Consider the following 19859-nt stretch of genomic DNA (forward strand, 5'->3'; position numbering starts at 1 on the left):
CAAGCAAGTTTACTAACTAAGGTATAGGACAATGAGGTCAGGGATACCTTTCTCTGATGACATGCAATATTTGAATTAGATTCTGTTGAAAGACCGGTATGTGAATGATGCTGAAATAAAGGTCTGAGTGGATGCAAGTTACATGACTATATGAAAGGCATTAGAAGTGAATGGAAACCTTGTGGGAAATGTTGGTGGCACCTAGCCAATGACTGATCCATCTATGGTGGGGATAAGATAAGTTGCAACCATTTCCATTGCTCAACCTAGTTTTAGACTGTTGAGTTATACAGGAGAATATCCAAAAGGGCAAGCTGAACAAATATGCTGATAACACAATATAATCAAAGCTAATGAGAAACCTTACTCAGTTTCTTACCACTTGTAGCAGACGGATTTGCAACAAACATAAGCAGAAGCAAATTCTCATGGCTTGAGATTTGGATTACACTTCCCTTCTGGTTTGTCCAATCAGAAGCCAGCTCTCAGTCATGTGATTAAGTTTATAAAACGTTAAACCGACAGCACACTCGCTTTTCTTTCTGCACATCTCTTGCTGAAAGCACACCTTCTGTTGGAGCATGACTTCACCCAAGCCCTTTGGCCCAAGGCTAGCATGAATACAATGAGCTGACATGATTATCTCCACATGCGTTACACACATGTATTCTTTTTACTACAGGACTCTCTAATTTTTTTTGCCCCAGTCCAACTACCAACTTCAACACATATCCACTGAACACTTTCCTCTTTCAACAGGCCTGTATAATCACCGTCTTTACACACAAACTCTGTCCATGACTAGCCTGTTTCCTTATTCTCACTAACAAAGACAACCAATAAAGTTGTTTTTAAATGTTAAAATGAGATGTCTTGTCTTCATTTCTATATATACTATTCAAGCAATTTTTACAAAGACAATTAAAATGAAACCTCAGATTTTATTTGCTATTTTTAAACCTGTTTTTGTGAAAATTTGTAAAGTTTTTTTAATTTAATTTTATTTCTGTTTTCAGCCTGACCCTTTAGAACCAGGACTAAAATTTCTGCCAGCATTTTATGCAATCACTGTTGGTGTAAACCTCTTCTCAATATTTTTTGAGGGTTCTGAACGTAAGTATCATTAATATAATTCTCGGTTCTATATAATTATATAACAATATTTACTTAAAGTAAGTCTCTATTTTTTCTTTGATTCTTTGCAATTAAAAATTGCATGATTTTTTATTGAGATGTATTTAATTACAAAACTAATTTGATAAGCTCATGGATAAAGTGATTCTTTTGGTTTTATGAGTTCAAATGGCAGGATGCAAACTGATTAGCGAAGGATTCAGGTGATCATTGGTAGTATTAATGTCATCATTTTTTTCTTTTGGGTAAGGTTCTCGAAGTGCATGTCTCAGACATTGTGTTGCTAGCCACTTGCAGAGGTTTTACAATCAGAGGTTTGTAGCTTTTATACAAAGCTGTGACGAATGATTTGGGCTTGATAAGCCCAGACTTGGGAATAAGACAAGTGAACTCAGGGCTTTACATGTCTGTAACAAAACATAAAGGGGAAGGAAGGACTGTACTCTCCAGTCATATTGACATCTTTTCTTTGCTGAATTTTAGGAAGGTGGTGGAAGGAAGAAAATGGGTATTTTTAATACTTAGAGAAACAAGAATAAATTCTAGTGTTTAATCAAACAAAAAGGAATATTTTAGAGAGAGGATAAACAGTTAATTGAAAATGAATAAAGAAAATCTTATACATAAAATCTTACTCACTACATACAGAACATATTGATCAAATTTTTTATCAGAAATTTCATTCTCCATACCTTGTGCACTTGGGAGTTAATTCTTTTACAATTTCTCCATTTCTACACCAGATTTATTTTTAATTTAAGGAATATGTTTTCAAAAACAAATTATGTAATCAAACCTAATTTGTTATCCAAAATGTATTCTTTGTACAGATAGCGAATATACAGGGTGACCCATAAAAAATCTAATTAGCTCTAATTAGGCCCCGTTTCTTGCTTTTTTTGTCTGATTGAAATGAAACTTTTGTCATAACTAGTTTATTATATTCAAAACATCACATCAAAACACTAGGGTCTTTGGCCTTTTTTTCTTTTTTTCTCCATTCTACAACATATGTTCTAGATGGCCTCTTTTTTTGGGGGGGGGGCGGAGGTCACCCTGTATAACACAAATAGAAGAATCTAATTTTTGAATTCTGTTTTGTGAATAAATTTATTAAATTCAAAGAAACTTTTCTTTAAAAATTATATCTGATTAGAAAAATAACTTTTTATTATTGAGTAAATTTACAGAAATTATTTTATTTTTCAGTTCTTGGCTTTGATAAAATTCCTCTTTATGGTGTATTTATTATAACCTTTGGAGCTGGGATTCTTGTTGCTGCGGGTATTCATTTTATTCTTGTGCCTCGATTAAGAAAGAAAGTTATTGGTAAGTCACATTTGTTCTATCCATATTTTTTCATTAAAATAAGATTTTTAGTTTAAAATTAAATCCATAGAAATTATTTTCAACTCATATAATTATCTTTAATAAATATTTTATTTAATAAAATTTATCATATGTATTAACACTTTTTGGAATTGGTAGTTATCGTAATTATCTTTAATTTTCATAAATGATTAAATCCTGAATCACAGACAAATCAAGAATCATTATGCTAAATTGAGTATTGTCATCCTTTCATATATGAAATTATCATTTTTTAAAGTTATTTTCTAGAATTTCTTTAATATTTTATAATATTTTCTTGGTAGAAGAAAGTATTCTCCTGGTAATATTAATTGATATTTTTAAAAAAATTGAATTTCCTCTGATAAAGTGCCAAATTTCTAAATTTTTAACTGACTTGTTCAATCTTTAGAATTGTTTGTCTTTAAGTCTACATGAAATGATTGTTTGCATGACAATTTTTTTTGCTAAAGACTAGTTGAAAAATTAAATAGCATTTTGCTATTTGATAATAAAATTTCCATAGAAAAGTGACTCAGTAAGTAAATTTAAAAAATGTTTATTTATAATCTGAATATTTTGTATTCAACCAATAATTATCAGAAGATTTTTATAACAAAAACGAATAACTAAAATTTTATATACACCCAACATATTTTCTTAGGATTAAAATTAAATTCACAAATGTTTATTTTAATTAAATATTGATTTCCTGATATTTTTATTCTTTTGAGATAAAATAAAAATTTTCAAAAGACAAACAAAATATTGATTCATAGTTTTCATTACATTAAAACTATATTTCTTAGTGGCATAAGTCAAAATAAATTATTTTTCTTAGTGAATTAATCTTTAACATTATTAACCTTTATTATTTTGTTATTATTCTCAGTCTTTTTTATTTTTAAAAATTTATTTGTATACAGGGAATTTTAGTTTTCATTTATACTCAGGTAATTCATTTCTGAAATCTTTTTTTTTTTTTTTTCATGAAACAAACTTAACTGTTCTTTTGAATTGTTCTGAAATCAAATTTCTTTCACTTTTTTTGTTATTTGTTCGAGTGAACTAATTTTAAGACTTAAAAAGATCAGGGCAAAATATTGCTTTACTAAGAAAACCCACATTTACATCAACCTTTGACAAACTAAGTTACAATAAAAAGCAACTACAAAATTAAGATGAAATAAATTACTTCATGTTATAAATATTTCATAACATTTAAACAATCATCTTTCATTGTAAAAAAGGGTCTTAAACATTTGGTAAATGCTGCTATGAAGAGAATATTGTTTATATTACATGAAATTATTATTGATCATACTTTATAAAAAAAAATAACGTCAGCACATTTAAAATATAGATATATTAGCTTTATTAAAAACTTGAAAACAGACCATGTTAGCATTTATATATATATGTATATTATATATATATATATATATATATATATAAACAGACCATGTTAGCATTTATATATATATTTATAAACAGACCATGTTAGCATTTATATTCTAAATTATTTATTATTTTATTAAAATTAATAACTTAAAAATTATGACAGATCGCCCAGTACTTCTGTTTTTATAAAACTTTTAGCCATACACAGCATACACCGCCATGATTGGCATCATTATGGAAGCCAAGGGAGATAATTCAAAGTTTTGGGGAAGTAATTTACCCTTTTATTTGTTTAACTGTGAAAAAAAGGTATTAACTCCTTAAATATGATAATGATGATGCTACTCTGTGTGCAGCTAAAAATTGAATTTTATGAAAACAAAACTGCTAGATGAATTTCCATAATTTTTGTTGAATAGTACTTATTTTCCCTTGTAAGTACAGCATACAGGTTTCTTGCTATTTTTATGACAATCCTCCATATTCAATCTAAGTCTGACATGGAGAAGCACAAAATATTTTAATTCAAAAGTTTTTGTTTTCATTAAAACTAAATTTCATTACAAAGATGTGAATTAATATTTTCTTTGTTAGAAAAACAATATTCTAAACCTCTTGCAATGAACAAACAATAATAAATGGATAATAAAGGTACTTGTTCATGACATAAAATGTGTCTCATCATGATCATTAAACATTAATTTTTAATAGGAAATCATATTTCACAACTTTCATATTCATTTTTTTCAAATGTTATATTTGCAGTGTTATTAGCTGCATGACTAACAATTTTCTAACTTTGAATTGCAATTGGTCATTTCGTTGTTTCTCTAACATGTTTTGTTTTTCTAATCTTTTTAATATTGCATTCTCAAAACAACATTGTATGATGCTTTTAATGGTTACTTCTAAAATTTAGTTGGGAAAATTTAAAATTGCATATCAGTTTTACAAAAATACATCTTATTAATTAACTCTTGTTTGAAATTATACTTACAAATTTAATCAAATAGAAATAATTGTCAGTTGTTGGGTTTGAATCAATATTCAAATGGGTTACATTTTTATTTCTTAGCTACACAAGTTTTGAATATTTGGATATATTTTTAGTTATTTTTCTTAATAAAAGTATAAAACAGTTAATTTCCTATAATATAATTAAAGAACAGATTTATATTTTACAAGCAAAATAATACACACGATTCAGCTATTAATTGTTAGGATTCTTTTTAAATATATAACTTATATTACATTTCTTTAATATAAATATATGGTAGAATTTAAAGCTAATAGTTTTCATTTAAGTTACTCTTTAAAATTAATGAACATGATATTTTCTAGAAAGTTTTATTTTATAGTTATACAAATTAAGTGTGCAAATAGCTGTTTGTGTTTTTCCTCTCTACCTTATTTCAGTATTTCAAAACATTTGTATATTGATTCAAGTAACAGTGAGTGCTTTTTGATGGTAATATAGATATGATAAATCGAAAAAAGTTTCACATTTATTCATTTATATACAATTTTATATATCACTTATATCTGTTTTAAATAGTTTTACCTGATTAGTTTTTTTATTGTTTATTTTTACAGTAACATTTCCCGTGCATGTGATAACAGTAGAAAATCAATTATTATTGTTAGAAATAAATTTGTTACTACTTCTCCAGCAATGCCGAGTATAATGATTGTCTGGTAATCCTTCTCCCAAATTTGTTCAGTTTCATTATAAAAAGTATATATTTGCTTGTATAAGTGATAATTGGGTGTTGGGGCATTGTATTAAAAAAGAAAGAAAAAAAAGAAACAGGTATATATTGATATAGGTATATATATATAAAGATATTCCCTCCCAAGGCTGAAGTAACCAATAAAATGTTGTCTGTTTGAAATTCTTAAAGGTCAACAAGAATTTTTTTACAGTTATTTGCCATATTTGACTTCATATCTATTCATCCTGCAGTGGAAGATTTTTTATAGACATTATATATATTTGTTTTTATGTTGTTTTTTTTTATAAAGTTTTTACATTAATTCCAAATTGTTTTCTTATATTTTCTACTGAAACATGAGGTCTATTATGCTGATGAATCTGATATCAAGACAAATAATTTACAATGTTTTTTAATGATTTTTTTTCTAATGTTCTTTTATAAAATGTTTTTTATTGTTGTTTATGTTTCAATGGATGAACATGAATGTTGTTTATGTTTCAATGGCAACTTTGGAGGGGGAAGTTGAGGCTTAATGTTCAAATATCCACTTAGGCAATAAAATCATTCAGTTGGGTTTTACCTTTGTGCTTAAAAATTGAGATACATTTCCTTTGTACTGTTCATATGAAAGGTAAAAAGGAAACAAAATAGGCTGGAGTAGAATTTTGTCTTATCAAGCTAAAGAAGAAAGAAAACAATGAAATACAATTAACTGGACAGCCTAAGTAAATTTGAAGCTAAAAAATCAAAGTTCAAGCTAAAAAAATAAATTAAATTAAAATTAATATCTTATCTGTGTAAATTACAGCTCTGATCAAACTGGATATACACTTAATATGCAGTATATTTTCCTTTAATTTCATCATTTTTTTTTTTTTTCAAAATCTAAAATAACTTCTATACCCTGTTTATCAAAGAACATATTTATTATAACAAATTGTTTTCAAATGTCCATTCTAAATGAGGTATTTCAATATAATGTTTTTAGCAGAATGTAGGAGTTAAAAAAAGATGACATTTTGTAGGGCTTGAACATAAATATGTGTGTTCTTAGAAATGAGCTAGATAGCAAAATCAAACTAAACTCTTAACATCTGCCATTTTGGTTTAAGGAAATCAACTAAAAAATAAGGGCAATACATAGACAAATATATCAAAGATTTGTTCTTGCTCGTTTTGATACATGACTAATTATTTTTAAAGATGTTTACTTTTATAGAATTATAGCAATATTAAAATATCAAAGTGTTTGTAATTCGTTAATTTGTTATAACTACAATATATTTTGTTATAAATGATAATGGGCTGACAAAGATAACCTTGAGTTGCCATTAGTACATGCATAACGTGTGTGTTTATGTATAATTTGAATTTGCATGTATTGTGTTTTCGTCCTGTTTTTAATTTGAATTCTCTCTTTCATAAACATTAAAACACTTTCTTAATCCACTTGTAATTTGCTGATATAGTTTTAATTAAAACATAATTTTTATATCAAATCATTATTAGAATCTGTTTTCTACAAAAAAATCGAAAATGATTTTTAGAGGATCTATAAACAAACCTTTTTTGTTTTTATTGTTTTCATAATGAAAACAATAAAAAGTATCAGTTTATAAATCCTCTAAAAATCACTTTCGATTATCTTACTGAATAGTAATAGCCTATTGAATAAAGATGTTGGTTATAAGTTATTCTAGAGTGAATTCTAATTAGAGGTTGCAAGTTCAATCTCTTTTAAAGCAACACTAGATAAATTAACTAAGTAGATTAAATAAAAACATTTGTTCAAAATTAATGACAGATTAGCAACTATGACAAAGGTGCACCTGAAGAAAACCAAAGTATATTTTAATCAAAATGTTGTCAATTAATATAACAACAATCAACATGGAGATAACAGATTGAAACATGTAAATAATTTGTGTTTTATTTTTTATCAAATAAAACCAACTTGATTGATGAAATATTCCCCGGAGATGGGAATATCAAATTGAATCAACAAATGCCTTCTGTTACTTAATTCTTGCCAGTAATCAATAGTTTTCATGTCTAGTATAAAGTTATAGATGCAATTATTTGTGAGATGGTTGACAGGGGAATGATCTCAGTCAGATAGAACCCAATATGAAAAGTAGACTGTTGATTTCTTAGCAAAGTCTTGTAATTTAAGAGAGATTTGAAGATTGAATTTAAATTTAGTTGCTAAGCTATATATTTTGGTGCAACATATCCCTATTTACTTGCCTCCTCACGAGGGCAGTTAGACAGTTTCTAATGTGGGGGTAAAATACAGGTTCCCAAAAACGAACACTCTTGATTGGGACAAAAAAATATAAAAATCGCCTCTAGAATTATTTCTCCTTCACTGATTGAGGACAGAAAAGATGTGTATATTAGAACACATACTACACTTTGTTCTGAGCCAAAAGAATGCACATATCAATAAATGATAGATAAGATCTCGGATTTAAATTTGTGATGGGTGTGGCTGACTATTTCTTCCTCATCCAAATGTTTAAGAGCTGATCAAGGCCAAGATTTCCAACTGTTAAATCCCTTCCAATTATGAAGATTGGAACAGCATAATAAACTCCGACACTTGGCATTCTACCAGGTGAATCTTTATCTATTAAATATCTACATTTGTATGTATGTGTATGTATGTATATGTATGTATGTGTAAATGTTTATATTTATGTTTGCATCAATTGTGTCTATTACATATTGACCCAGTAATTAGTCAATTTCAGATTCATTCAACAAATTGCGTTTTTAAAAAATCATGTCTAACTATTTATTTGCCACTATTATCTGTTTTTCCCCTTTCCCCGGTAACTTTACTCCCCACACTTTTTGTTTTAGCAAAGTGCAAACAATTTCAAAGTCTTCCTCTCCAGGAAGAAAACGAGAGAGAACCATTCCAAAAAGTTCCGGACAGCATTCCTGCCATAGAAAGTGAGCAAATAAACAAAGCTGCTCAACAGGGGCAGTGTCAGAATCTTCTTTCTCTCTATCTCTTTCTCTATTCAATTCTTTTGCTCCCTCAACCCTTTTTTATTATAGCAACTTTTTTTTTTTTTTTAACAAATGTCATGCTAAATAAAACTTTACTTTAAAAAACACTTGACATTATAAATAACTAGAGACATACCATTCATTAACAGGTTCATACCATTAATGTTACTTGCTAAATTTAGCCAATCAAATTATGAATAATGGTTAGAATTCTAAGGTCAATCCTAAATGATACAGTTTATCAGTCTTGTTAATGTCTCACATCTATCAACATTGACATCTTTTTTTTAAAAGATCTGGTTAAAAAATTTGGAAATTTGGAAAGAAAGTTAAGGAAGAAAAAGATTACAAGACAATTTTTCTCAGACTTATCAAGATAAATCATTTTTCTAAAAATTTTGATCTTCATTTTAAAAAAGAAATTTTTAAAAAACATTCAAAACAATCAATTTGATTTTTCTGTTATTAATTCAAAAAGTTTTATTTTAATAAGAAAAATTGTATAACTCATTTTTTTAAAGGCAATTTGTAAATAGCAAAAGAACTAACAATAATAATTAGATTAAATATTTTCAGTAAATGCAGGATTTTAATATAGTGTTTTTTTTTTAAACTTTCATGTCTGTCTATAAAATATTTATTCACATCCACAAGTGATAACAAAAGTGGTAGAATTTAATGTAGCAAGTCACTTGGTACTGACATGTGATGTGGAAAAACATGTTAAATGAACAAGAAGGAAAAAATATGTATGCAAACATTTAACAAAATTTCTTGTGAATTAGTCAAATCATTTGTGTTTGAGTTTAATAAGTACATGAAAGATACACATTGTAAACTATAACGGCAGAGAAGAAAAATTCTCTTTGCAGTTCAAATGTATCATTTCACATGAGTTTGCTACACACCTGTAGTGAAATCAAAGAATATTTGAAATGAGTGATATTTTAAAGTTATAAATATCCAGTTTTTCATAAGTTTCAATTTTTATTTAAAAGTACATTTTTTAATAAAGTGCAAATGACTGCCCAAAATATTAAAATTATGCTATCATTTATAATTTACATGCTTCTATATTTTCCATAATTTTTTTTAAGAAATTCATCATTTTTAGCTCAGAAACACATTTTGAATTACAACAAAATCATACATGAATTTATCATAGCATTATCATGAAATATATATTGAATATTGTTTCAAATCACAAGTTTTGGGAGCAATGTTTTTTACATACCTGTTTTTTGTGTCCTTTCATAAAATCATTTTTAAAGTTTGAATTGAACCATTGCCCCATAATGTTGAATCTTGTATGCATTCCTGCTTATTTGTCATCTGATTTACCAAGGAAATTACAGAGGCTCTTACCTCTTTAATTAAATTTGCAGCAACACACCTGCTTGACCATCTCTTCAAAATCTTCAGTCTCAATAGAATCAGATTTACAATCATGTTTTTCCGCATTTTCTGGATTTCCAGATACTACATGTTCAAATTTCTTATAATTATTATAGACAATCCACTTGGAATAATTGAAGTCCATCACATCTTCCATAGTGGTCACTCTTTTCTGCCATTATTTGTATTTTGTTTTATCTGAAAAAAAAATATAATTGGCTGTCAGTCCTGTAAAAAAATAAATTTATATTTTAAGCAATCTTGGTTTTATAGAATATGGAAATTAGTGTGAAATTACCTTATGCAGCCTGTAATTCTTATTTCTGAAATAAAGAATACTTATGCAAATGAGTTAGGTATTCTAAGCAATGCAAAGAACAATCAACATTAACAGTGCAACAAAATATCCATTTAATATATTTTAAGATAGACATTAGCAGTTATAAATAAATATCAATAAAATCTGTATTTTAACAGGCAAGGGATTACTTCATAAATAATGTTTGATTAAATAAAATTGAATTAAACAATTTTATATCATTTATTCACATTATGCACATATACAGTTTAAACTCTGAAAAATTACCATTTTAATTATAAATAGCAGGAAAATATATCCCATACATTTTTGTTGAAGCAAAAAGTGTCTTTAGTTCCTGTGTCTAAATTTTTATTTTCAATGATCTTTACAAAACTGATATGGCATGATCAAGTTATTTTCTCCAATTAACAATCATAACTTGTCTTTCCCCTATTTCATACGTACCAAATATTATTCAAACAATTGAACTCCATGTTTTAATCAACGCATTCTTCTATCTTCATCAGCTTTAATAATTTCTTTGTCAGCTGATGGTGTTTGGGTGTATAAAATGTATTTTTGAATATTCTTGCTGCAATTTTGTTTTGATTATTTTAGGGTTTTGTATTGCTATTTACTACTATATCTTAAATAAAAATAATAAAACCATAATGAGAAAAATGCTTTTTGGTACAATTGTAGATTAACAGCATTTGTTGTATCATTACCACCCCCACTGCCCCCCTCTCCCAATTAGATTCTACATTTTTAGGTGATTACTTGTGAACCGTTTAAAAAGGTTAGTGGAAATAAGGATTAAAAAACAGTTATTTTAGAATGGGGATTAATTTTTGTAAATTTGATGTAAAATGATCCCCCATTTTTGAGCACTCTTAACATTTTAGGGGATTTAACAAAACTTTTTTACTACTAATAGTCTGAGTGGCTTTCATTTAGGTTTAGGATTAAGTTAGAAGATTATAACAAATCTTTTAAAAATAATTTATTGGAAAAATATTTATTTTAATAATTTTGGAGGAAAAAAATTAATTGGTAGGATGCAATGACATCACTACAAATTTTATTGAAAGTACTCTTGTCTTTATGATTTTTTTTTTTTTTTGTCACAAAAAGAATTAATATTGAGTGGAAAATTGACTTAGCATCAGTAAGAGAAGATAATGCAACATGGAAAATAATTAGAATTAAATTGGTTCAACCAAGACACTTCAATAGTTTTTAAAATTGCAGTGGAAAATGAGTCCTTACAAATGGAATTCAAATCTGCTAACTCATCTTCACTTGGTGAACAAACATGCAAACATTTATTGCATCTATTAGCATTCAGAAAATGATGCAAAAGTTCAACTATTTGATTAATATTTAGTTTGTTTTCTATCTAAAAATTAAAATTGCTAATCCTTCTAATTTGGTTAACATTATTTACAACTATTATTCATTAATTACTAATGTTTTATGCAATTATACTTACCTGTGTGTGTACACTAATTTGCTGATATTTAAAGAAATACTAATTACTTTAACATGAAAAATTAATCAAATCATTTTACATTTCATTTATTGTTTTTTATGTTTTCAAAGTTAGACTTATTATTGTTTATCATTTTAACTTTTAATTATTTAAAAGACAAAAGTAGTTTGCTTGAAACATTACTGGTAAACAGATATATAGGTATTTATGAAGGTGTATGAATGGAATGGTGTAAGTATAAACAAAGACAGTATTTCAGTTACAAATCTTCACAAAATCTACTTATTTTTTTAAAAAAATCTTGTGTGTATCAAATCAATAAATATGAGACTTATTACTAAATAAAAATATCCTGAATGGTGTAATTTCTTTCACAATTTTTTGAGACATTCTCACCCTCCTCAAAAAGGAATACAAAAGTGGAGCCATAAATCAAAGTGAAATCTTCGTTCTGCTTTTTCTGCATTGTTATAAATCTTGAGTCAGTGTTTTTAACTTATGGTTTTATTTCTAATATTTTATGTTCGTTATATTTCTTAATTTAATGAACTTACCATTTTACTTAACATTGGTATTCAGTTTCATAATTTTGCTTAATGAAGTTAATGAATTTCCTAGTGTTTATATAATAAAGTATGTGTATATAGATAAAGTGAGTTCAGACTTTAATCATGGAGTTCATAAAATTTAATAATTATACTTATGCTATACATTCCGAAAATACAAACATCAGTTTCTTATATTAAATCTGATCTAAAACCATTATATGCATAAATGCAATTATATTCATAAAAAGATATTGATGTTTAACCATTTTGTTTTACTAAACATTTTCACTTTTGTAAAAACCTTTGAGCATTTTTTGCAGTATAATTTGTCTTTATATTATTTCTTTCTAATTTTTAACTTCATAGTGATTATTTGTATCTTAATAATCAAAATATCAAAACAATGAAACAATTTTTTGTTTATTCATTTTATCTCCCTCTATACTTTGTGCATGAATTCTTGGGGTTTTATGTTATACTCATTTAATCAACATTAGTGTTTTATGATAAGACTTTTATTCATTTAATATAAGTTTTATTGGATTTGATAACACTACTAGAAATATAAGCAATACAATCTTTGAATAATAAATGGTTGATTTGAGTGAGTTTTGATGTTATCACTTTCTTAATTGTTTTTACACAGAAACAAAAGAGGCAAACAAAAAATGAAAGTAAAACCATGCTTATAATATACCAGGATGTATTTATGCTCACATGTAATACTATACATATTATGCAACATGCATGTCAAACCTTCCTAACATGTAAAGATATTAAAAAGGTGGACATCCCGATATGTAGAGGTCAGCATTGATCATCATGTTGCAAATGCCTGATTGCATGGTGTCTCAAAGGTACATCTACAGAACTGGTTTGGTAGTGAAGAGAAAATGTCTGAACAAAATAAAACTCGACATAAAGGGTGGGGGATAATAAGAAGAATTTTGTCACACAAAAAGGCAAAAAAGACAAAATTGATTTATAAGCATAAATCATGTTGACACACCAGTTCCCGTTAGATCACTAAAGTTAAGTAATGGTGAGCTTGGTCAGTACTAAAATGAGTGACCATTTGGGAACTCCAGGTGCAGTCTGCTTATCTCAGTATTGTTTCCAATTGTCTAGCATTTCTTCTTGCCACTAGACTCAAACAATAGAGGGGTGGTTTGGGATTGCTCAACCATTGCCTTACAATTACATGCAGCTACCCCTACAAGGGGTATCTATTGTCTCTTGAGACTGAACAGGGGCATCGATGTATATTGGTGAGCACATAGCTAAATGAATTGGTGCTCATCCCGTGCTTACATCATCTGGGACTCATGATAAAATAATTTTTTTTAAATTAAATTACAAATTTTGTAAAAAATGGAGGGGCACTCTTGAATAAGACAAACAAAAAATTGTCTCAAACAAAAATAAAAATCTTATATAAAGAAAATATTTAACCATAATGCATCACTAAGAAATCTTGTATCTGTAAAAGTGTAAAGAAGACACATCCACCATATTGAAAATCACTGATATTTCTTTATAATTTAATATTAACCGAGAGTTAAATCTATAAATCAATCAGGTGTGTATTTTTTTGTAAGACGATTTAATACATTTTAGGCATTCACTTATACTTAACAATAAACAAACCAACCAAGTTTATTAAACTATATTCTTCTTATTATTATTTTTATTATTCTTATTCTTCTTTTATTCTTATTCTTATTCTTTTATTCTTATTTTATTCTTATTTTATTCTTATTTTATTCTTATTTTATTCTTATTCTTCTTTTATTCTTATTCTTCTTTTATTCTTATTCTTCTTTTATTCTTATTCTTCTTATTTATTTATTAATATGATTATTATTTGCAAAGTAAATATTGTTCATTGTTGTACATCCTAACAATTAATTTATTGCATATATTATTCTCTATTAAAATTAAAAAATTAATTGACTAATATTTTTATTCAATTAATCATTGACATAGAATAATCTTTGAAATAATTGAAACTTGAACTGAAATAGATTCATTTAATTTGCTGCACGAGAAATTTAGTTTGAATGCCTGGTTTTAAACTACTTATTTGAATTTGTGTCTTGTCTTCATTTTTCTCTACTTATTTATTTTTGTTTAATATTTTAATATGGAATTATTCTTGCAGTGGAAAGGAGTGCATAATGAATATCACTCAAATCTTTCCAAATAAAAACAAACCACAAACTTTCAAATTGACTAGGTCTTAGCTGAACATTTTTTATATTAATAATTCAAAATATCTGTATTTACTTTCTAAAAAATATATACATATTTCTTAAAAAAAACAAAAACATTGTTTCAATTTGAAAAAAAAAGGGGATTTAATTAACAAATAGCATTTTTATATTGAAATTATTAAATAATAGAAATGTAGAGAAGTGTCTCAGAATAACAACTAATTTTGTCTATTAAGAATATTTGAAAGGCGATTTAAGCAAAAGAACTTGATTAATATATTTAGGATGTTATGACCAGAAATAAATTTATCAACTAAGCATGAAACATATATAGTTTGTTGATTTATTAATAAATTAATTGGAATCCATCTTTCTATTTATTTTTCTTTATTTTCCTTTGTTTACATTGCCAACTGTGAAGGAAAAACAAAAAAAAAAACTTTTTAAACATCAGTAAAAAATGGTGGATTTGCACTTTAAACATGCAGATCGTTTTGTTTAATTAGCATTGTCGACTTTCAAAGAAAAATACAAACAAACCAAAATAATTTTTTTAACATAGATAAATATCAGGTAAAGTGATTTTTAGTTTTGATGGCTGATTACATGTGGCGGCAAATCTGTTTGGGGCATGGATGTTCTGCTAAATGACAAATGTAGTGTTTTTTTCTAACAGAAAGAGTTAGTTAACCTGACCCACCCACTGTTTTCTTTGTAACAATTTATTAGTGAAATGCATTTATCTTAAATAATCAAATAAGTACAAGATTTGATAGAATTTTGCTACTGGGTATAAAACCGAATTTGCTAAATTAAAAGTTACCACTGAATTTATTGCATATTACAAATACTTTGCTTCTTTATGTTCAAGATATTGGACAACTGTGCAATGCTGAATGATCTTTGTTTGTGTGTCTTTGTGTGTATATATATAATATATATATATATATATATATATATATATATATATATATATAATCTTATGAAGATTAAAATCAAAATATGATACTAAATCTTATGTCTAGAATCTTATTCTAATTTTGCTTCTAAAAATATTTGAGTTCTTTTGCCATTCAAGCTTAATAAGAAATTGAAATTAAAGGAATCCTGCTTGTTTCATGTCTAATGACTATGGATATAATTCCATACAAAGCTAAAATATTTTAAAATACTCCAAAAAAAACCCTGAAATTAGGAGAATATTATTATGTAATTATTATACTTTAAATATTATCGTCCTTTTTCTAATTTTAATATTATTGTGCCCATATTATAATTTTGATATAATCATTATTCTAATTTTGATATAATCATTATTCTAATTTTGAAACATCATGTTTTGGTCAGATTTTTATCATTTATGAATCATGTTACCTCTTCATGGAAAAGAAAGCTATAAAATGGAGATCAAAATTGTAAAGTGTTGAAAAATATTATGAGACTGAATTAATGCTAAACTATCAGGACTTTAAATGTAAAAAAATGATTTGCTATATGAATAAATAACTGGTATATCTGCCAGAAACTTGAAATATTTTCAAATATTGGAGTAAAAATGTTAGAAAAGTTACAAGCATTATTTTTGCAAGAAATAAATATGATTTATTTTTAATTTTTTAATGAAAAAACATCCTTTTCAGAACAAAGTCAATTAAGAAATCTGTGTTGTTTGTTTGAAAAGATGTAATATTTGAGTGACAACATATTAAATATTGAAAAGGTGTACTATTTGAGTGACAACATATTAAATATTGAAAAGATGTAATATTTGAGTGACAACATATTAAATATTGAAAAGATGTAATATTTGAGTGACAACATATTAAATATTGAAAAGATGTAATATTTGAGTGACAACATATTAAATATTGAAAAGATGTAATATTTGAGTGACAACATATTAAATATTGAAAAGATGTAATATTTGAGTGACAACATATTAAATATGTTCCGTTCAGCTACTAGCATTAATTGGTTATGCATATAACCTAAAACTATATCCGATGGTGAGGCCCCACCTTGCGGGCCTTGGGGGTTGTGGAGCCACCCTTTAATTGCCATTGCTCCCAGGTCCACTCTGACCCGGAGTGGTAGTACCTGTTAGGGTCCCAACTATGGGTTAAATAGAATCTGACTTTTAAAAAAATATATACTCCATTAAAAATCGTTCCTCAAAATAACTAGATTCGGCATTAAATAACCTGAAAAAGGTTGATATGTCGTAAAACAAAAACAACCAACCAACTAGCATTAATTAGGTTAAGATGCTTCAAATATATTTGGTTTTAAAATTACTATGCTCTTACTTTTCTTTGTCATGGTAGAATTTTGAAACATCTGAACTAGGATTTTAACTTTCAGTAGATGGTAATTAACAAAACTGTAGATTTTAGTTTCCAAGCATGACATGATGAATGCATTAGAATTAGAAAAGATGTGTTTTGATTATTAGATTTTGTTGCACTATAGTGTTCATTGTAAATGAAAAATATAAAATATCAATTTTAGAAATCCTAAATTATTTGTACAAAAATATTTTCTTGATGATCTTGCTCTTAAAGTAAAGAATTAAAAACAAAATTGGACTTAATATTCGATGAATTAAATGTTATTGTAATTGAATATTCCATAATGAGTCTATGAATTAGAAAGTGTTGACATTTAAGAAATGTAAAAAAGATATATGATGATGATTGCAACGTCTTGTCAGACGAGTGCCACTCCCTCAGTCAGTGAAAGTCTATGTGCCCGAAGATGACTTTTTAGTCCTGCCAGTTAATTCACATGCTCAAGCAGACATGATACTGAAGACGGTCATTGGTATATATATATATATATATATATATATATATATATATATATATATATATATATATATATATATACACATACATACATATACACACATATGCATATATACCTATACCTACATATGCATACACATACATACACACACAAACATATATATATATATATACACACATATGCATATATACCTATACCTACATATGCATACACATACATACACACACAAACATATATATATATATATATACACACATATGCATATATACCTATACCTACATATGCATACACATACATACACACACAAACATATATATATATATATACACATATATACATACATACGTATAATGATGGCAGATCAATTATTACATGCTCCCAGCATTTCAGGCTTGCACGCGTCACAACTTTTCCATTGTCACAGGACTATTTTTTATAGACAAATGTCTGAGGGAGTATCTATACAAAGATGATGTTACAGAGTTTTAGCTTTGTATGACAGCTAAGTCTCTCTTTCGATTCAAAATGTTGAGATCCAGCAACAAGCAAGAGCAAGATAGCCAGCAACAAGTCAAACTGCAAAACAGCTTAATGCGGGTACTGGTCTCCCGCTTTATGGTTTTTTTAAATCAGAGATTTGCTTCTCCTAGAGGGGTTGCCTTCACCATGGCTTACGAGAGCCCTTTCCGCCTTACATACACATGGAAATAAACATGTGCATGCACACATACATGCATACATACAGATGTACGCAAACATACATACGCATGTACACACACATGCCAACATGCATATAAACACATACACACGCATGTACATACATATGCATATACACACGTTCGTGATGACAATGATGATTGTTGGTATGAATAAATGAATTTAACATAAATTTAAAAAAAAAAACAATCAAGTACACACAGCTCGTAGATGAGACAGTCATTCGCTTCGCCGTTTGTACAACTTTTAAATTTAAGATGCGTCCACAACAGCACAAATCCTTAACATTCATGACGACGGTGATGATGGGTGATACGAATAAGTGAATTTAACATGAATAAAAGAGAAAAACGATCCAAAACACACAGCACGTAGAAGAGGCAGGCATTCACTTTGCTGCTTGTACAACTTTAGAAGAAGAGATATATTATGCAAACATTACAAGGTGTTCAACACAAATTTGAAAGTGAAATGGAAGTGACTTATTTTGGATATATTTTATTGTATTTACTTATGAGAAAGGAATCTGCTGGCCATATTTCACCTGGTCATTTTCTGCTATGATTGTAATTATTTTTGTAATGTCAAGGGAGCAATTGAAAACGAAGATCAAACACATTTTTTAATGAGATGAATATTCATAATAATTTTTTTAATGAGATGAATATTCATAATAATTTTTTTAATGAGATGAATATTCATAATAATTTTTTTAATGAGATGAATATTCATAATAATTTTTTTAATGAGATGAATATTCATAATAATTTTTTTAATGAGATGAATATTCATAATAATTTTTTTAATGAGATGAATATTCATAATAATTTTTTTAATGAGATGAATATTCATAATAATTTTTTTAATGAGATGAATATTCATAATAATTTTTTTAATGAGATGAATATTCATAATAATTTTTTTAATGAGATGAATATTCATAATAATTCAATAGTGGAATTTATTTTGCATTAGATTGTACAATAATATTATGGGATCTGTTTTCATGCTGAAATTCATGGCGAAGGTAACATGATATTTTATTATGCTTATTTTATTCATTTATAACTTGAAAATTATTGAAATTGAAACATGAAAATGGTAAATGGTGTTCAGGGATGGGAGCAAGAGTACAGAAGGGTTTTTATTGAGTCCAAGACAATGCCAGGTATATCTAGTTGTAGTTAATGAAACAAAGATTGAAATGCCAGGTATATCTAGTTGTAGTTAATGAAACAAAGATTGAAATGCCAGGTATATCTAGTTGTAGTTAATGAAACAAAGATTGAAAGTGCGCGCATGCACACACACACACACACACACACACACACACACACAGAATGTCTTCAAAATCAATCTTATATGTAAAATCAATATGTATAGCTATTCTTTAAAATGTCTTTTATTTAATTTTTACTAATTAAGGCAGTATCAGAATATAAACAATCTTATATTTAAATAATGAAGGAATTTAATTCTTTCTTATAATGTTTTCTTATTTTACTGCAATGGCAAAGCCAAACATATTTTAAAAAATAAACCCAATATCAAAATGGAAATAATTAAATAAAAGTTTAGAAAAACCTAAATTAATTTGGCTTCATTTTTGATATTTCTCTTATCTTCATATTGAGATTATTTTATTTGACAAAAACAAATATTCGTTCTTGACATTAACTTTTTCTTTCTTTCAAATTTCTCTTTCAGCATGCTATTCTTAAACCATCTGATTGCCTGCCCACTTTTATCCTTTTTTTTTCTTTTTAACAT

At 27.1% G+C, this 19859-nt stretch overlaps 1 protein-coding gene across 11 annotated transcripts in view; it reads left to right on the forward strand.

Annotated features, from left to right (window-relative positions):
* The window catches only part of LOC145293795 (sodium-dependent phosphate transporter 1-A-like), a 263709-nt gene that overhangs the window by 226696 nt on the left and 17154 nt on the right, over positions 1 to 19859 (forward strand). For 7 of the 11 annotated variants that reach the window (XM_080140353.1, XM_080140352.1, XM_080140350.1 and 4 more), the window contains 3 exons: positions 1017 to 1113; positions 2344 to 2463; positions 8466 to 8558. In XM_080140353.1, coding sequence (XP_079996479.1) covers positions 1017 to 1113; positions 2344 to 2463; positions 8466 to 8558 — 310 coding nt within the window. Of the gene's footprint in view, positions 1 to 1016; positions 1114 to 2343; positions 2464 to 3410; positions 3438 to 8465; positions 8559 to 19859 lie in introns of all 11 variants that reach the window. The other 4 variants (XM_080140361.1, XM_080140360.1, XM_080140362.1 and 1 more) reach the window with 2 other exon arrangements.

This window comes from Euprymna scolopes, chromosome 15 (genome assembly GCF_053919585.1).
Source record: "Euprymna scolopes isolate OS-2025 chromosome 15, ASM5391958v1, whole genome shotgun sequence".
NCBI lineage: Eukaryota > Metazoa > Mollusca > Cephalopoda > Sepiida > Sepiolidae > Euprymna > Euprymna scolopes.